The sequence below is a fragment of the Onychomys torridus genome, chromosome 4, assembly GCF_903995425.1.
Source record: "Onychomys torridus chromosome 4, mOncTor1.1, whole genome shotgun sequence".
In the NCBI taxonomy this organism is placed as follows: Eukaryota; Metazoa; Chordata; class Mammalia; order Rodentia; family Cricetidae; genus Onychomys; species Onychomys torridus.
The window spans coordinates 65,844,093-65,862,442 of record NC_050446.1 but is presented as its reverse complement, the minus strand read 5'-3'; the positions used below and the strand labels follow the sequence as shown (position 1 = coordinate 65,862,442).

Below are 18,350 nucleotides of genomic sequence, written 5' to 3'. Positions count from 1 at the left end.
CAGCAAAATCAGTATGGGGAAGATGAGATGGCCACTAGAAAATCAAATGACAGGGCCTGCAGGCAACCAAGGCTCATAGAGGGCAGCTAAAACAAAACCTGCTTCTCATGCTCAGCTGCATACTGGCTCTCTGGTGTGCTTTGCGCCAGCAAACAGCTTTGTCTCAGTTCCTGGGTAGGGCAGGAGCTGCCAAAGGCTGGTGTGGTGACTGCACATCACCATTCCTATCCACACCAAAACTCTCTAGTTCTGGTCTATGGCAAGAACTTGCTTTACACTTCAGAAGGCAGGGGTCCTAATGGTGGAAATAGCTGGTACTGGTCACACATGGGAGTCTCCAGGAAGGGCAAGAAACAACAGCAGCTGTGACTTGTGCTCTTGGCCTAGGAAGCCCAGATGGAGCCCGGCCTGTGTGGTCAGGCAGGGCTGTGTTGAGTGCAGAGAGCGAAGGCTGCCCTACAGCAGGAAAAGATAAGCCCAGCAGTGAAGATGGGCTGCTGGAAGACCTGGAGCCACCAGCCAGTCGTTTTATTTATAAGGAAGTGTGTGTGTGTGTGTGTGTGTGTGTGTATTTCCAGCATCAGTCATCAAACTCCTAATCCAAGCTGACCATACCAGGTTTTCTTGGTCAACAGCTGGGAATTAAACAGAGGGCTTATGCTCCTGGTAACTCATACCTTCTTCCTAGGAAGGCTTAGTACAATGCTCAAATTCTAATACAGAATTTAGAATTTCTTACAAATGGATCTATATACATTCTTAAAAAAAAAAAAAAAAAAAAAACCAGATTCTGATACAAGGAACCAGGGAGCTTGTTGGAGCAGAGTCTGGCAGGCTAATTCCATCTGAGCCCCGAGGAAGCTTGCCCAGCCTCTGGCACCTTTCCGTCATGGGGATCATCCATGGAATGGATACAGGATAACAACCAAGACAGGAAAATTCCCTCCCAGGATGAGGAGAAACTCTAGCCCGTGTCCTCCTTTCATCCATTAACATGCACTCTTCCTCTGGGTTTGAGCCAAGGTCAGGGAGTCATGTGTTTTTATGATGCAACAAGGGGCAGCTGCCCCATTCTGTTTTGGAAACCTTGGTGACATCACAGCTAACCCCTGATCTTGGACACCCAGTAAAAGGGAACACTGAGTCAGAAGCGCCTTAGTCACAGGCTTCTGAAATCTAAGGTAGAAGAGCCATGAGGTCATCCAGACTATTCCCTGCAGGGCTGATCTGATTCTATCTGGCTTGGGTTTAAATGACTCAAGGAATTCTCTAGAGGACGCTAATCTGTTACCAACAGGGCATTTGCTGTTCTTCAACCAAAATTTCAGCCTGTTTTCCTGACATCCAGTTATTTCCTGCTTCTAGGAGACAGCATTGTCTTTCCAGGTAGGACTGCCTGGGGTGCAAACAGGAGCATGCTGCCTTCTCTTTATTCAGAGGCCTGTAGCCCCAGTGTGCCCCAGAAGACTGACAGCTGGGAGATTCAGCTGAATAAACAGTGTCCCTGAACATGCAGCTTTCCATTACAATAACACATAAGCCAAGATATTAAGGAGTCAAGGAAGACTTCAACAAAGCCCAGAGAAGCCACCTCTGTTTGGGTTTCAGCAGCTGTCTGCCTGTGGAAGGCTCCAGAGTCACTGACATGTATTTATATCTCCATTTTGCTAACGTCATAAGGAACAAACATGTACAGATCTTCCCCAGAGGCACAAGGCCATTTGTATTTCTTCAAATTAAAGGGGGGAGGCCAGGAGGAAAAGAGCTGATGGACCAAATCATCTGTGAGCACAGTCATAGCAGTGTTTAATTTGCCTAATGATAACCCTTGATTTAGAGATCTGTCTTGAAGTAACTGTTCCCTTAGTAGACATGCTGGCAACAGGAAGCGCGGATGGTTCTCATTCAGGACAAGGACCTGGGAGGCAAACACCACAGTCTCCAAACAGCCACAGGACGTTGAGGGTACAGAGCTGCTTCTGAAAGTGCTCCCAGGAGTGGGGAAGGGGGTGCACAGCCCCCACCTCAGTGGCAACTTTGCAGACATTCCCCATCACCAGGGTGCTCTTCTGGGCTCTGGATAAATGGTCCGAAAGGTTAGGTTTACTCTCCGTTCTCTGGAGTGGTATTCCTTGGGCACTCGGTGCTAAATGGAAATATTAATAGTTGTCCGGCATAAATATACATGCATTTTTTAGTTCACCATGATTTACAACTTATTTCTGAAGATATGGAAACAGTCCCATTTTTATCCCTGTCTAAATGAGCAGCACTAGGTGTTCTACAGTCTTGGAGAAAAAGGTCTCCTCCTCTGAAACAAAATTCCCTGATCCTAGCAGGCTGTGGCAGTGCCCTGGCAGCGAGGTACCTTACCTTTTCTAACTGTTGCTTCTACTCCATATGTCTGTATCTAACGTGACCGCACCCACAGTGACCTAGAAGAGCTGTGGTGTTGTGAGGTCCAAGATGGCAGCCACTGAGATTTTCACAAGTAAATTAGTGTGAGTCATGGCTGAAGTGGTCAGCGGGTACAGTGGCTAGTGGCTGCCACGGCCGCATAGTCGTGGACACCTCCATCACTACAGAAACTTCAACCAGAAACCTCTGCTGAGAGGTCTGTTTTGACTGACTTGGGGTATGACATCACTTTATTGCTGCTCACTCAGTATAAGCATTTGCTCCCCTTCTGTGCACTTTGAAAGGACTACTCCTCAGCCTGGGCAGAAGCTGTCCCCAGACAGTGAACTGCTGGTACTTTCAAGTGCTCACCTGCCAGTCGGCTTGTGTGGCTCCTTCCATGATTAGCAAGGTCCCGTGATCAAGTGGTATCTTCACTCTTTCCACATATGTATAGTCTCCATTCTCTTCCTAGAAGACAACAGCCATCCCCCTGAAGCTTTTGTTGGTCAAGAAACAAGAGAGCCCACAGGCAGTGACTCCTCAGCCGGGCTGGGGGCACTTGCACAATGCTCTCTCCCTGGGCAGCTCCTTGGCCTAAAGCTATTTCCCATTTTCCCCTCTCTATTCCTTAATATACTTATTTGTAACATGGGGATAAAGTAGTATCTGCTACAAAGGGTCAATCTGTGCCTCAAATGATGTGTGTAAATGACTTGGGGACCAGCAACAGGAAGAACTGTTAAGAGTTAGTTGTGGTCACTGTTATTTAGAGAAGTCCACCCTGACCTAAGAGGGAGGTTAAGATTCATCTACCTCTGATATCTAGCGCTATGATCCCACATAATGGGAGGAAAATGGCCTTTGACTAAGGCATGGTAGTTGCTTTAGAACAATGTTTCTCAACCTTCTTCATGCTGTGACCCTTTAATACAGTTCCTCATGTTGTGGTGACTCCCAACCATAAAATTATTTTTGTTGCTATTTCTTAACTGTAATTTTGCTACTGTTGTGACTAACAAAATAAATATCTGTGTTTTCTGATGGTCTTAGGCGACCCCTATGAAAGGGTCATTTGACTCCCAAAGGGTCACGACTCACAGGTGAAGGGCTGCTGCTTTAGAACCCCAGCTCTCCCCTGGCTGCTCTAGGTGTTTGGGAGATGTAAACAATTAGGAATTCTCTTAGTAGCAGGAATTTCTCGAAGAAGGGAGCTCTGGCTTGACTAGATCAGTGCTGTCAAGGAAGCCTGGCTGTTTGATGTTGGTACTTTTGAGAATGGATCAAAAATCCCGAACATCGAGAGCATGCTGGATAGCTCTCAGCTTCAGTGCCTCACACTGTCACCACAACACACTACAAAGAAGTCAACAGGTGGTTTCTTCCTCCTCAAAGCTGCTGCTACAGGGAACAGCCTCTTGGCTTCCTGGCCCAGCCACAAAGAGCTCCCTGGGTGAGAATGGGACAGACCTGAGCTTCCTGATTTCTTCTCTTCCACTGTGGGCAGAGACAATGGGCCCATCCGTTCATCTGCCCCTTCCCATGCAATGGTTACATTTGGGTTACGGCAGGATTTACTGTAGTGCAAGTCTGTTTATGTTTATTACTGCAGGGGTCTTTCTGAGAACCTAACTGTTTACAATGATTTCCCCAGGAAAATCTAAAATCAAAACAATACTGAACTTGCATAAACAGTCTACGTTCCAGGGCCCAGCCCTTGGCAGTGACTTTGTCAAGGACAGCCAGAATTTTTACAGACAGAAGACATAAGCAATGTTTGAAACAACTTTTGATTGGTTGGCTCGTTTTGTTTTGTGTCTGCCACCTTTCCACTTCCAGGAATAAGTAAGCAGCAAACACTGACCAGAGAGCACACTGGGAAGTGACCCTCGGGGGTCATGGGGATCTGTGCTCACCCCCACCTACCTGCACTTCAGAAGGCAAAAATTGGTGCTTGTAAAAGGTATGCCAGACCTCTGATGAATGCCTTGCTAGAAGAAAGACAGCAAAAGAGAGGGTCCATCCTCCAATGCCATCAGAGGGTTATCAAAGCTTGACACAGACTGAAAGGCAGGTTGGCTCAAGTTAAAACCTGGCTGGAGGCAGAAGGATCTCTCCTACTCTCTCCAGAATCATGGAGGATAGATAACATGAGTCTGTAGATTATACAGACACTCTGATGAGAGTGAAATGATGCTCAGAGGAAGGTCTTCACTGTGGTGGGTATTGTGTTCCCTGAAACATTGTGTGTTCCCCGAAATAAACATATCTGGGGTCAGAGAACAGACAGCCACTAGAACAAAGCCAAAAATGGTGGCTAGAAAATGGGAAGAGTAAGCCTTAACAGAAATTGGGTGGTAGAGGTGCACGCCTTTAATTCCAGCACTTGGGAGGCAGGGCTAGTGGATCTCTGAGTTCAAGGACACTTTAGAAACAGCTAAGCATGGTGACCCACACCTTTAATCCCAGAAACCCAGCCTTTAATCTTAGGGAGTGACAGGCAGAAAGGGAAAGATATATAAGGCATGAAAACCAGGCACCAGGGTGAGTTAAGCATGTAGTTAGTAAAGCGTTTGGTTGGTTAAGCATTCAGGCTTTGGAGGAACACAGTTCAACTGAGATTCATGTGGATGAGGACTCAGAAGCTCCCAGCCTGAGGAAACAGGATCACCTGAGGAACTGGCAAGGTGAGGAACCTGTGGCTTGTTCTGCTTCTCTGATCTTCCAGCATTCACCCCATTAACTGGCCACAGGTTTGTTTTTATTAATAAGAACCTTTAAGATTCATGCTACACTTCACTACCACACAAAGGCTATTCTGAGATCTTCTAGAACATCCACAACACTGTGGGAAGGTAGAGGTGCTGAAGGCAGTGGGGTGGGGGGGGGGTGGTGGTGGTGAGCACTATAACTCCACCTGGAACCATGAAACAGGAATGCATCTGAGGGGCCAAAGAGAATTCCACATGCAAGACATTGACAGCATTGACAGAAATGAGGCTTAACAGATGCACTCTCCACTTGATACTCTTAGGTTCTCAATTTTTCAAGTGAAAGAAAATTTCAGGAATAGTTTGAACACATACTATTCAGCATAGCCACTAGCCACACCAATAGGCAGATCCTCGAGGTTCATGTAGTCCCTAGGGAGAGAGTATGAGTATTGCTCACTTCAGCATGTGGTATGAGAGGTGATTATTGTTTCTTCCCTGCTTGCAATTTATTTCTCCTAACACCAGTGACTTAGAAAACACATTCCTAATTGCAGGAGATGGACAGTAATGAAGGCAAATGCTGTGGTTGGAAAGAAAATGGCCCCTAAAGGGAGTGGCACTATTAGAAGGTATGGCCTTGTCAGAGGAAGTGTGTCACTGTAGGGGTGGCTTTTGAGGTCTCATCTGCTCAAGCTTCTCTCAATGTGACTGTCAGTTAACTTCCTGTTGCCTGCAAGATGTGGCACTCTCAGCTCCAGCACCATGTCTGCCTGCATGCTGCCAAGCTTCCCATCATGATGATAATGGACTGAAGAGCCACCCCAATTAAATGTTTTTTTTTTTTTTTTTTTTAGTAAGAGTTGCCAGGGTCATGGTGTCTGTTCACAGCAACAGAGAATCCTAAATAAGACAGCAAGGGAGCCCCTCAACTGGCAGAGCTCATCAGTGCCTCTCAAGGCAGAACATCTCAGGGGAAGTAGATGAAAGGGGAAACTCATGTTATGTGGGGAGCAGGGGCCACGATGTCAGAGAAGCTCATTCATGGCTACCAATGGGTACACTACCTCTGCGACCATCTGCTATACCCAGGCACGGCAACACACACACACACACACACACAACTTACGATAAAAATGTCATCCCTGCTATCAGCTACAATAAGCTTCTAGGCTAACTCCTCTGAGAAGTAAGTGATGATTGTAGATGTTCTAGAATTTTCCACATATTGAAATCATATATATATATATATATATATATATATATATATATATATATAAAGGCCACAAATGGCTTATTTTTCTATCTGTGCTGAAGAGAACCTTCACTCTTTGAGTACAGCGGTCCATCTGGATGCTTAGGTACTCTTTCCTAAGGAATGCTGGGGCTTTGCATACTCTTGCCCCAAGCCCACCAAGGTATTGCTTTATTTAGTTTCCATAGAAAGATGGTACTTGGGGGAAATCCTGGGTATATTTATGTCATTATTGACTACCACAGACAGGAAACTAGGCAATTTCCTTCTCATTAAAAAGGTAATGCATATTATAAAATTTGAATTTTTCAGTTCTTTCTTGTCCTAAAAGGGTGTTAGAAATTTCAGCCAGCATTACTTCAAAACATTCCTATTTTCTTTCTAGAACACATCATAACTCGTGTTAGGGATACAGTTATAACTCTTCGGTGTCAGCTTTGCCACTCACAATAGGGGGAGGGCTGTATGTTGCTGCTCGTTAGAAACACTCGTGACTAGGACACATCAGTAGACAGATGCTAAGTGCCTGAGGAAATTTCCAGTAATACATAGAAGCCCCCTCTTTCTCCCTTCCAGAATTCACACACAGTATTCCATCTACATGATCATTTTTAATGTATGAGATGTCTTTAAGTATATAGTAGTTCAAAAATATTGTAATATTGCTTTGCAGGGCTGGAGAGATGGCTCAGTGGTTAAGAGCATTAGCTGCTCTTCCAGAGGTCCTTAGTTCAATTCCCAGCATTCACATGGTGGCTCACAACCATCCATAATGAGATCTGGTGCCCTCTTCTGGCCTGCAGGCATACATACAGGCAGAACACTATATATAATAAATAAAGAAATCTTTAAAAAAATATTGCTTTGCACAAGCATATTCTTTTCTCTTTACACATAAGTTTGACTACCTGTGTGTCAGGCATTGTATCAATGCTGGGGTACAGCAGTAAAGAGTAAGTACATTGTGAGACTGACTGAGATTTTAATTTACCAGTGTCATTGATTTGCTGGTGGTGTTGTTTTTAAAGGAATAAGAAAAGGTTACTGCAAGTAGACTTGAGGCGAAGCATTACTAAATATATATATCTTGGATGGAGTATAAAGATGGAACTCCTGGGCAAGGGTATATGACCTTTAAGGTGCTTGATTGTAGTGCCAAACTGCTTCCTCATAAAGCTTCCAGCAATCAGTACTTCCGTGAAGAAAACATGGCAGTACCGATCTGGCCGAACACTTGCCATTGCTGGTGGTGGGAAATGAGAGAACCCGCCCAGTTCCGCATTTCCCCACGTGCACATCTGCTACTGTGTTTCCTCTGCTGGAATCTTGGTGTCCACTGTGCTGTGGAGTTAACACTTTGCTAACTCATCGGTGAGTGCAGACATGGACTGGCAAGGCATTCACCTCCGCCTAAGTCTCGCGGGTCCTGTTCTTGTTTCTATCTGCCCTTTAACTGTTGCTTGATGTTGGATAACTCAAGAATTTCTGGACCTGATTCCAGTGACCTTTCTTTGACCTCTTTCATGGGTTTTATGCTTAGAAAGGCTTTTCCCATCCTGAAGAAAGTTAAATATACAACTGCATTTCCTTTAGTGAGAACAAAAAAAAAGGCTCACATTTTTTAGATTTAACTCCTTAGTATACACTTCATTTTTGTTTTGTTTTAGGAGTTTTTGTTTGTTTTCTATGCCATTAGGGGTGGGGGAAGGGGGACAAGGTTTCATGCATGGTAGGTAAGCAATCTACCACTGAGTTACCCACTAGATCCAATGTTTCTCTCATAACAATATCCAAGTACTGAATGGAAGGTTTCCTGCTAGACTTGTAGACAGGCTTAACCATGCTGGTACCATGGTGGAGGTGGGCGTGTTGGGCACTCCATACATCACACACAGCTATCACTAACCCGCAGGGAAATGCTATCCATTCTCACAAGCTTGGGAACTAGGATGAAAAGCTGGCAGGAGGCAGGGCAGCAGGTGAGCACAGACCTGCCAGTGTTCAGGCCCACCATCATTTCCCCACACAGCTTCCACGGCAAGGTGAACTCCAATTCTCAAGTCCGGTCACACTGCCTCCTCGTGACAATGGTGCATTCACCTTACTGAAGGAACCAGCCACCTCTGAGGAGAGAAATACAGCAGGAACGACATGCCAGCAATGGGGATCCTGAGGAGCCAAGTGTCTGCATATGGGGGTGAATGCTGCCGAGGAGCAGCCTCTCACTGATGCCCACTGTCGTCTTATCCTCTGGCTTTTCTGGGGAAGAAGCTAAGTGGGGCTTTTATATGAAATCTCCAGTTATAAGTGTGGGCAGCTAATTTAGTCTCTTTAAAAACACCGGAGGCCACACCTAGCTCAAGGGCTTCTCAGGAGTGTGCTGCAGGACCCCAACATAACTGTCCTGCTCCCACAGCAGCCTCCCCAGCTAGCCTGCAACCTCCCCGGCCAGCTGTAATTGCTGCTCTTCCTTGACCCCGTCCACTGCACCAGATGCCACTCTAGCTTCAGATATCGTATTTTTGTCTCCCTGCAGCAGAAAAGGCTGTGCAAACAAACTACGCTTCCCGGTATGTGCTGGGTTACAGCAGAGCGTTTGGTCTTCTACGTCTCTGAGAGCCTCCGAAGATGGATTTAAGAAAACTCCCATCTTGTTACTAGGATCCTAATAAAAACAACACAAATAAGCAGAAAGGGAAAGGAAACAAAGTGAGCGCCTGCTACCTCCTCATTTCCCCAGCTCACAGGAAGCACTGGGCATATGGCAATTGCTAGTTTCCAGGCTGAGGCATGAGAGGAGACTCACAGGCTACAGAAGCCCAGAGAGCACTTAGCAAGGAGGTGTCAAGCATGTCCAATAGGCAGAAATAATTCAGGAGAATAGAGCAACCGCACAAAGAATAGTGGGAGCCCCATGCAGGCCAGGCACAGACAACATGCATGCCTGACGATCTGGTTCTGGGTTCCATCATGGCCACTGTTCTAGCTGCAGCAATGAACTTTTCTGAGCTATCTTCACTTGGTTTAACAGCTCAGAAAAGTCCAGAAACAGCTCAAGGTTGGCTCTATGCTCCCTTCTCTCTGTTCTCTTGTCCTGAATAAGCCTACTGTTTTACACAGTACTCATTAATAAGTTATTAAAGTTCAACAAATAGTCTCTGAGCATCCTTTGCGATGAGGAGACGCTATGTCTGTTATTACCCTATCTGTATAATGAGGACAGTAACAGTATTAATTCAAGATTCAGGACAGATTAAGGTAAAACTTTTAGGATGCAGACAGGCAACACCGTATGACTGGCATTTGTTATCAGTGCTTTATCTGGTGGGACTCTCATAATCTGGATGGTGTCTCTGGCAACTGAGGCCAAGGCTTTTACAGCTAACGGTCCATATTACATGTGTAAGTTCCAGGCATCTAAACCTAGCATGCAGGAAAAGAATTCCTTGGAGTAGAGAGATGGCTCAGAGGTTAAGAGCATGGATACTCTTGCAGAGAACCTGGGCTGGGTTCTCCACACCCACAAGGTGGCTCACAACTGTCTGAACTCAAGTTTCAGTGGATGCTATGCCTTCTGGCCTATGTGGGCCCCTGGAAGTATGTGCACATACATGCAGACAAATGCTCAACACATAAAAATAAATCTTGAGAAAAAGAAAGGACCTCTTTACAAGAGGACAGAATAAAATAAAGGAATCTCTTTACTACACCGTGAATTTAAGAGCATCTCCATCCACCAAGTGAGAAAGCCCGCAATGTGGGAGCCATTCCTGATTCCTGCGCCCACATCTGGAACACTGGCAAGTTCTGCTGCTTCATCTCTCCAAACAGACCTCAGACCTCCTCTCTTCTCTTCCTCCCACAGCATCTGGTTGACGGTAGCAGCCTCCCACTGAGTCTGCCGCTCCCCAGGTCATCTCCTGCTCTTACCTGTCCCACTGCTATCCACTCGGCCACAGTGGAAACGATCACTGATTGCCACTGTGCACAGAGTGAAACCCACACTCCTTCCTATTGTACAGCTCCTGGGACTTCCATCTTTCTCCCGCTCAATGTCCCATCCCCAGAGCTAAGCACAGTATCTGACGCACGGTAGGTACCAAGTTAAGATCTGGTTGGTGGTGAGGAGAAAGGCTGGAAGTGCCACTCCTAAAAGTACTACCTGGCACTGGGGCAGTGGACAGAGGGTGACACAGAAAAGGTAGGTTTGGCATTTGGATATGTGGTAAAGGAGCCTGCGATGAAGATGTCACTGAGAGATAGATGAAATCTTTAGTCATTTCAATGAAGAACTAGCAGCAAGATAGGGCAGGGCACGGTGTATGCCAATGTTCTTGAGACAAGAAGATCATAAGTTCAAGACTCTCTTGGGCTACATAGCAAGAGCATGTTTTATGAAAGAAAGGAAAAGGAAGGGGGAAGTGAGAGAAGAAAAGGATGGAAAAAGAAGGCAAAGAGAAGAATCAGAGAGCCAGGACAGTGGTGTGGCAACTATAATCTTAACAGTCCAAGAAGCCGAAGAAGGGGGTGAGAGTTCAAGGCCAACTTGGGCAAAATTTTATCAGAAGAGAAATATAAGAATTCAGATCATTTAGACACTGATTTGGTGAGAAACAGGGAACAAAGAACTGAAAACAGCATTAACCTGACCAAGAAAATAGTGATACAATCAACAGAAATGGATTTATATGCAGTGGGATGGTGGTATTTTTTGGAGAAAATAATGACTCCCACTTGAAAGCTGAGTTTGGAACTGCCATGTGCTATTATGAAGTAGAACAGCTCATGAATGCAGGGAAAGGGACAGAAGAAGCCGGAGCAGAGATCGAGAAGTCATCTGCCAGAGCACAGGGAGGCGTGAGGTCTGAGGAGCTCCTATTTGTCCGCTTAGCTGCTTAATCAAATCAGGGCTGTGCACGGGGACACAGAACAAGACAGGCCTTCCCTCGGGGTGTTTACAATCTAGGAGCTCACAACCTTCTGAAAAATAAAGATAACAGAACCAAAGATAAGCATCCATATTTAATCCACCTTTGAATGTCAAGAAAAAACTCAGAGGAGATAAGTAGTAAAAAGGAAAGCACATGAAAAATCCAGATAAGACAGGATTTCAGAAGCCCTGTGTAAGAGGAAGAAATGGAGTTTCATACCTGCAAAAGGCGGACACTAGTGAGCAATAGTGCATGAAGAGATGATGGCTGAGGAAAAGCAGTGTTTTTGATCTTAGATAACGGCATCCATACACTTTTAACAGACTAGGGCGGGAGGAGCAGCTGTTTCATGAGGAGCTAAGATGTAAAGAGACTATGCAGGCAGCTCATTCCAACCAACCATTCCTCACTTCTTTTTCTCTCCCTTCTTCCTTTTACCCCTCCCCCACTTTCACATTTTAAATTTTCTTTGAGTGTGTGTGTGTGTATGCACAGGCATATATGGAAGTCAGAGGCCAGCTTTCAGCTTTCCACTGTATTAAGGCAGTGTCTCTCTGTCTCTGTCTGTAGTTTCTGCCATTTCACTCCATGTTAGCTGGCACATGAGCTTACCTCCCACCTCTCAGTGGGATCTTGGGATTACAGATGTGCATCACTATATCCTGAATTTTTTCCAGAGACCAAACTCTAGATGTCAGGTTGGCATAGAAAGTGCTTTACTCTGCTGGGCAATCGCCCTGATTGGTTGCACTTGCACACTTGCTCTTATGCCCCCCCCCCCCCCCCCCAACCAGGGAAGCAGTGTTGGGGAATTAATCCCAGGGCCCTGAAGTACCCTACCACTCAGCTATACCTCCATCCCCAAATCTGTCCCAAGAACAGAGCCAAGATGCTGGAACATGGGCAGGAGTAAGCAGAGCTTCCTCAACATAACATATATAATGGAGCCCCTCCCACCCAGCTCTCTGGTCCAGGGACCAGACAACTGATTAAATTGCTTTGTAAGTACACTAAAAACTTACTTTTTTTTTTCAGTATGCAATGATATTTTTTAAAGTAAATGCAGCTACCTATTTGCTAAGGCCACACATCCCCTGGTTGCCCTACCTCCCAGTGCATGTCTATGCCAATAACATTCCTTTGGTCAACAATATTTCATTGCAGCTGGTTTCCCCTGTGGTGTTTGTATTACCTGGGAGCACCTGGCTGGGCTTGACACTGCTCCACAGGTCAGGCACAGCTGCAGAATCAATCCTCCAGCTTGAGGAGGTTACTACAGCACTGGATAAGGTGGGGATTTGTGCACAGTGGTGAAAAGGGACCCCACAAAGTCATCTCTGCTGTTATTCTGCTGACTCAGCCCACCATGAAGGGACAGCATCCTGGGCATTGATCTGAAGCACATTAACAACAGAAGCAGCTGCCTCTGAAATGAGATCCGGAAAAGCAGAGCTTTGGACCACAGAGCTTAGTGGTTCAAAACCAACAGCATGAAATCCTCCTGCCACACACAACTCTTCAGACTTCTAGCAAAATTTTGCCCCCTTTTTTTGGCATTCATTGGGTTTGAAAGGTTCTGGTGAGTAAGTGAGAAAAGTAAGCAGAAAGGGCAGGTGGGTGAAACCAGTCACCTCCTCTAGGCACACTCACTGATCCTGGGGGATCACATCACCTGCCTTGATGGCTCACAAGGGGGTCTGGATTCCTGAGGACTCTTGGCTGCAGCATGGTTCTCTGCAGGCACCAATGCAGAGCCCTGCAGCCTACACTAAGCAGATTCCTGTCTTCCTCCTCAACCAGACATGCTAGAAGAGAATGGAATCAAGAGGGAAGCACTTGCTGACGGGGTTTACTGTTCAGATTTACTGTTGGTACAGTCCTGGGGCCTGGACGGGGCAGGGGTGACTGAACTGAAGCAACAACAAGCCCAGCCTTTCACTCACAGCTGTAGCCATTCGAGCTACACTGGATGTTGCCTTGCAATCTGAAGTTAGTGATGAGGATGCTGTTTCCAGTAATACACACTTCCTGGAAATGTAGCTTAAAGGAACTCCTATCATGAAAGAGCTTCCTCCAAGAGTGCAGCACCAGAAATACCCTTCGTCCTCTAAGAGCAAGCAGGAAAGCACATCCAGCCATGCCTGGCATCCAGCTGACCACAGTCACTATAGAAGTGAACCATCAATAGCAGAATTCTCCTTCCCAGACCATTCCTGGACATGATCTGACCACACATCCTTTGGCATTCCTGTTCAGAAAGAGAAAGGCTGCCTACATCCTCAACCCAAAGGGACCCTCTTCCTTCTCATCCTAACTGAAACCTAGTAGTCTCCACAAGCTTGAACGTCCCCTGAAGCCCTTTCATGCAGAAGATGGCCACCTCTCAATCTAGTAAAGGGAGACTATGCCCCCCCCCCGCCTCCCCCCCTCCCCCCCAACACCTGTGGTCCACTGTTGCCTTGCCTCCTTAACAATTCCTGCTCTCTCCAGCTCTGGTGATGAAGTTTGCTTTCCTCTTGTCCCTTGGCCCCAGGTGTAGACAGTGTCCACTAAGCTCCTCTCTGGCCTGGCTCTGCCCTTGCTCCTTCCTAGCCTAGGCTCCACACAGGAGCAACACTGACCATTTACAGCAGTCGCCCATGTCAATCTCTTCTGCTCCACACATTCATGTTCTGAAATGCTCCTCCTTGAAGTCCCCAGTGTCTGCAGGATCCGGCTTTGCCCATCCTCCCATCCCTTCACCTGCTGTGTTCCTCATGCTGGCTCACTGTGCCCTACAGTGGGACTTCTGACCTCTTCAATAAGTCCTTTTCTGCCTGAGCTATGCAGCCATCCTCCAAGAAAGATGACAGAATCACCAGGACCCTCAGGAACGGTCTTAGAGTCCCGCAAAGAGTAGGGAACTCCTGCTCTGAAGAGGCTTTATGGTCGTTTGCCAGCAAACCCCATACTTAACAATGGCATATATAGAAAATGTGGCCTGAAATCCAGGAGGAGAGAAGAGGAGATGGTTGGTAAAGCATGAGATCCCGAAGTTCAGATCTGCATTATCCATATCAAAAGCTGGGCATGGCACCATGTGACTGCAATCTCAGTACTGGGGAGGCAGAGACAGGAGGATTCCCCTGGGGCTTGCTAGTCTGGTCAAATCAGCGAGTTCCATGTTCAGTGGAAAACACTGTCTCAAGTCATCCAGAGTCGACATCTGAGTTACACACACATACATACACCCACATACCCTTCCCCAACCCTAGAAACAAAACCAAACCACTAAATCTAAGGTTGGCAAGATGGCTCAGCAGGTAAAAGCTCCTATCATCCATCCTGATGATGTGAGTTTGATCCCCAGGACCCACGTGGTGGAAAGGAGAGAACCAACTAACTCCTACAAGTTGCCTCTGATCTCACATGCTTGATGTGGCATATAAGTACCCTGACACATACCTATATTACACACACACACACACACACACACACACACACACACACACACACACACTGTAAATGAAAAGCAAAACCCTAAACCACTTCACTGGGCATGGTGGCATACTTATAATCAAACCTACAGAAATCTGAGACAGGAAGATCCAAAGTTCCAGGCCTACTACCTTGGTTACACAGTGAGACTCTTCACAAATATACAAGCAAAACAAATACTTGGGAACTAGTTATTTCCAGAACATAGCAGGGCACAAATTCTGGTTGAGACAAGGTCCCAAGGAAGCAAATGCCAATTCCAAGTCTTCCAGAGTTTCAAGCCTGAAGGTAATTCAAGTCCCACAGGACAATATATCTTTATTTACTCACCCCCACGTTCAAAACCTCCTCACTATTTCTGACCCAGTGGCTGCCCCTGTTCCAGGGGACCCACTATACTCTCATCATATTTACTTCCTTTTTAGCTCCTGATTAAGTGTCCAGCATATCTACTGATTACTCCAACAAGCATCTTGGACAAGCATTTCAACGATTCCCTTGAAGTCACTACAAAGATCATTTCAGAGCAAGCATAAAGTATGGTAAGTGCTGCTTCCCAGCCCAGGGGCAGAGGCAGGAAGCAAGGCTGATCTTCCGACCTTCACTGGAGGGTGTCTGAGAAGAACAGGGTCATCAAGAACTTCTCTCAAGTGTTCCTTGTAAGCTCTCAGGGCAGATGCTGTGATCGGATGGTTTAATGAAAAGGAGGGAGCCTGGTTGGTGGTCAACTGTCATGCCAGCCCTGGGGAGGCTAACTGTGAGCCTGAGGCTAGGGTGGTTAAGACAAACAAGACTCTGTCTCAAAACAATTAAAGGATGGCTGATGACAACCTAAAACTGTAGCAGAGGGGGACACTGTCTGTGGTGGAGGCTCAGTCACTAACTCTGAATGCCACACAGTTCCAGCCTGTCCAGGTTCCAAGGTTAAGCCACTCAGTGTCATAACATTTTAGATCTCAGTATTTTCCTTCTTTCTAAAGTCCTGGAAAAAAAAAATCAATATTTATGATCAAGATGACTTTTTAATACTCCAGTATTCCCAGGAGTGTATAACAAATCATTTAGTGAAGTGTGTTCTCAGAGACTCTACCATTAGTCTTGCTTTTACAGCTGCCACCTCTGGTGTGGTGCACATCCTCCATAAGGTGCTAGGGAGAGGAACAGCCAGAGAGAAGCCTCTTTTGCCTCAACTCAGTCATCTGGAGGGGAAGGGAAGCCCCTCCCACAGGCACGATTCAGCTGATCAGGAAAAGAGCTCATCCAAGGTAATTTGCTACAAAAACAAGGCTTTTGGCATCTAACCCTCCAGTGCATCACAAACTTCCTGCTATTATCTAAAAACCCCCCAGCCATCACTGTTTCCACGGTAACCGACAGAGAAATAGCAGCCTGCCAAGCGGCTTTGTAGTTCCTTTTCTAGTTTGCTCTTCTGTATAGAATTAGAGTTAGATGGGGAAAGAACCAAGCTAATCTTTGCAAACAGGAACACGATGTAGTTTGGGAAGTACGACCAGGCTCCAGATAAGTAGTGCAGAAAAGCTTTCACGAACCCTGACAGGGTACAAAAGGTCTGTTGACGTGCATTTGGTAAGCCTTCCCTTGTCTTTGGGCAGGACAGGCTGGCACTGGCCAGTTTCTGATGTGACCCACACAAAGGAAGGGACAGGGTGCAGAACAAGACCAAAGAAGACTACTGTGCCCTTTGGACCTTACTGCCACTAGAGGAAATAGTAGTTTACTCTGAAATCAAAATCGGAGCCAGACTCTACAGGCTTGGAGCAGAGACACTGAAGGAAGGATGACCCCTTGTTGTTCCATGTTTAACCTGATGGCATGGGCTGCCCAATCAGAGGGCATGTGGGCACTGGAGACCTCCTTCCATGTCAGCAAGGGAGAGACTGTCTGAAATAGTGTGTAGAACACGGGGCAGCTTTCAGAAGATCAGCAGCCAGACTGATGGAGGCGCCAGACTGCAGAGCAAGCAGCTGCTCCAGGGGCAGAAGAGTCTGAATTTGTGAAGAAAAAAAAAAAAAAAAAAGAAAAGGGTGTGTGTGTGTGTGGGGGGGGGGGAAGCAAGACTCTCTCTCTTGCTGGGCATGGCAGTGAATGCACTTGGGGAGACAGAGGCAGGAGGATCAAAAGTTCAAGGCCAGCTTTGCTACAAGATATCCTGTCTCAAAAAAAAAAAAACCAAAAAGCCTTTGAAAGTAGCCCCCAAAGACCTCCGTCTCAAAACTCCATAGCTATGTGAAACCCAAGAAATCTCTTGGCCTTTATCTGCTTCAGCAGAGAAACCAATTCAATCAGACAGGTGACAGACAGCTCTCACCTGAGCGGCCAAAGCTAACGGGGATGTAGAAAACTCCCTCCTACAACCGTAACTAACTCAATGTCTTGTTGGCAGACAGGAAAATTACAACCAGCAGTGACATCCAGAGACAGGCCCGAAGAGTACTGACAGTCAGACCCCCACGTGCCCCACAGAGGAGTGACTTACCCTGTCTACCTTTGGGTTATGAGTCATGAGTCCTATTTTCTGAGCCACTACCTGAATTTAGACAGACAAGAAGACAAAAATTTGAACAGCTGATTCTCTTGAATCCTTTAGGAAAGGCTCATTCGCAATAAGATGTATGCCCTGAGAAATATTTCCATGGCTGTCAACTCAAAGAAAGGTTTCAGCATTTGGTTATATTTATGGGGCTCCAGAGTTTTGGAATCTGTTAATGAAGTCTAAGTGAGCCCTCAAAAGTTTAAACATGTGCTGTGTTTACTCAAGAGTGGAACTTCTAAGCTGTAATCACCAATGTGTGATTATAATCTCAAACACAATAACATTCAGTATCTCCATCTTAAACAAAAGTCAAAATTGAGAGTATGCACAAGAATTATGCCAATTCAATCCCAGTTAAAATGAGGCCAGAAGCCAAAACTTACTAGAGCCAGTAACCTGGGGTACTGACTGTTTATGTTTCTTCCCAAACTCATTTCCGCAGCCAACTTTATTTCAAGACCTCAGATAAATTTTCTCACTTAGGAGATGTATTATGTTCCATTAACTCAGCTGGCACAGTTGTAGTCCAGGGCCACTGAGGGGACTTGACCTCTTCCATTACTCTGTGACCTATACTTTCACCAGGTTCCTGAAAACAGACTTCAGAAAGCCTGAGGAGAGCGAGCCTCGGTGTGGGCAGTCTCTCTCTTAAATAGAGCTTTCTTCCACACAGTCACACCCAGAAACAATGCTGCATGTGTTTGTTGTGTTTGCTGACCACACACCAACCTACAACATAACAAGTTATTACCAAGAAATAGTTCTTGTCCACCATGTGCTGGGCTCTAGCTTGGTTTGTCCGTGGTGCAGACAGAACCAGGGCCTTGGACATGCGCTCTGAGCTGTAGCCCTCATCCCTGAGACAGGTCTTTCCATGAGAGAATGAAGAGCTGGGTGCTGGGAGGGGAGATGGTCAGGGTGTTTCTGGGCACTAACGCACTGCTAATGTTTAGCAGTTGGGAGCCGCATATAATTGAAACTATCTACTCGGAAAGCATACTTTGGGAATTCTCAAGTTCCCATCT

The 18,350-nt window shown here is 46.2% G+C and overlaps 1 protein-coding gene across 2 annotated transcripts in view; it reads right to left on the bottom strand.

Annotated features, from left to right (window-relative positions):
• Positions 1–1,783: 1,783 nt before the first annotated feature.
• The window catches only part of Alkbh3 (alkB homolog 3, alpha-ketoglutarate dependent dioxygenase), a 34,209-nt gene continuing 17,642 nt past the window's right edge, over positions 1,784–18,350 (bottom strand). The window contains exons 9-10 of one of the 2 annotated variants that reach the window (XM_036184854.1): positions 2,770–2,868; positions 1,784–2,146 (exon numbers count right to left, since the gene is read on the bottom strand). In XM_036184854.1, coding sequence (XP_036040747.1) covers positions 2,054–2,146; positions 2,770–2,868 — 192 coding nt within the window. In that variant the 3' untranslated portion in view covers positions 1,784–2,053. Of the gene's footprint in view, positions 2,147–2,769; positions 2,869–4,323; positions 4,461–18,350 lie in introns of those variants that run through there. The other variant, XR_004944740.1, reaches the window with a different exon arrangement.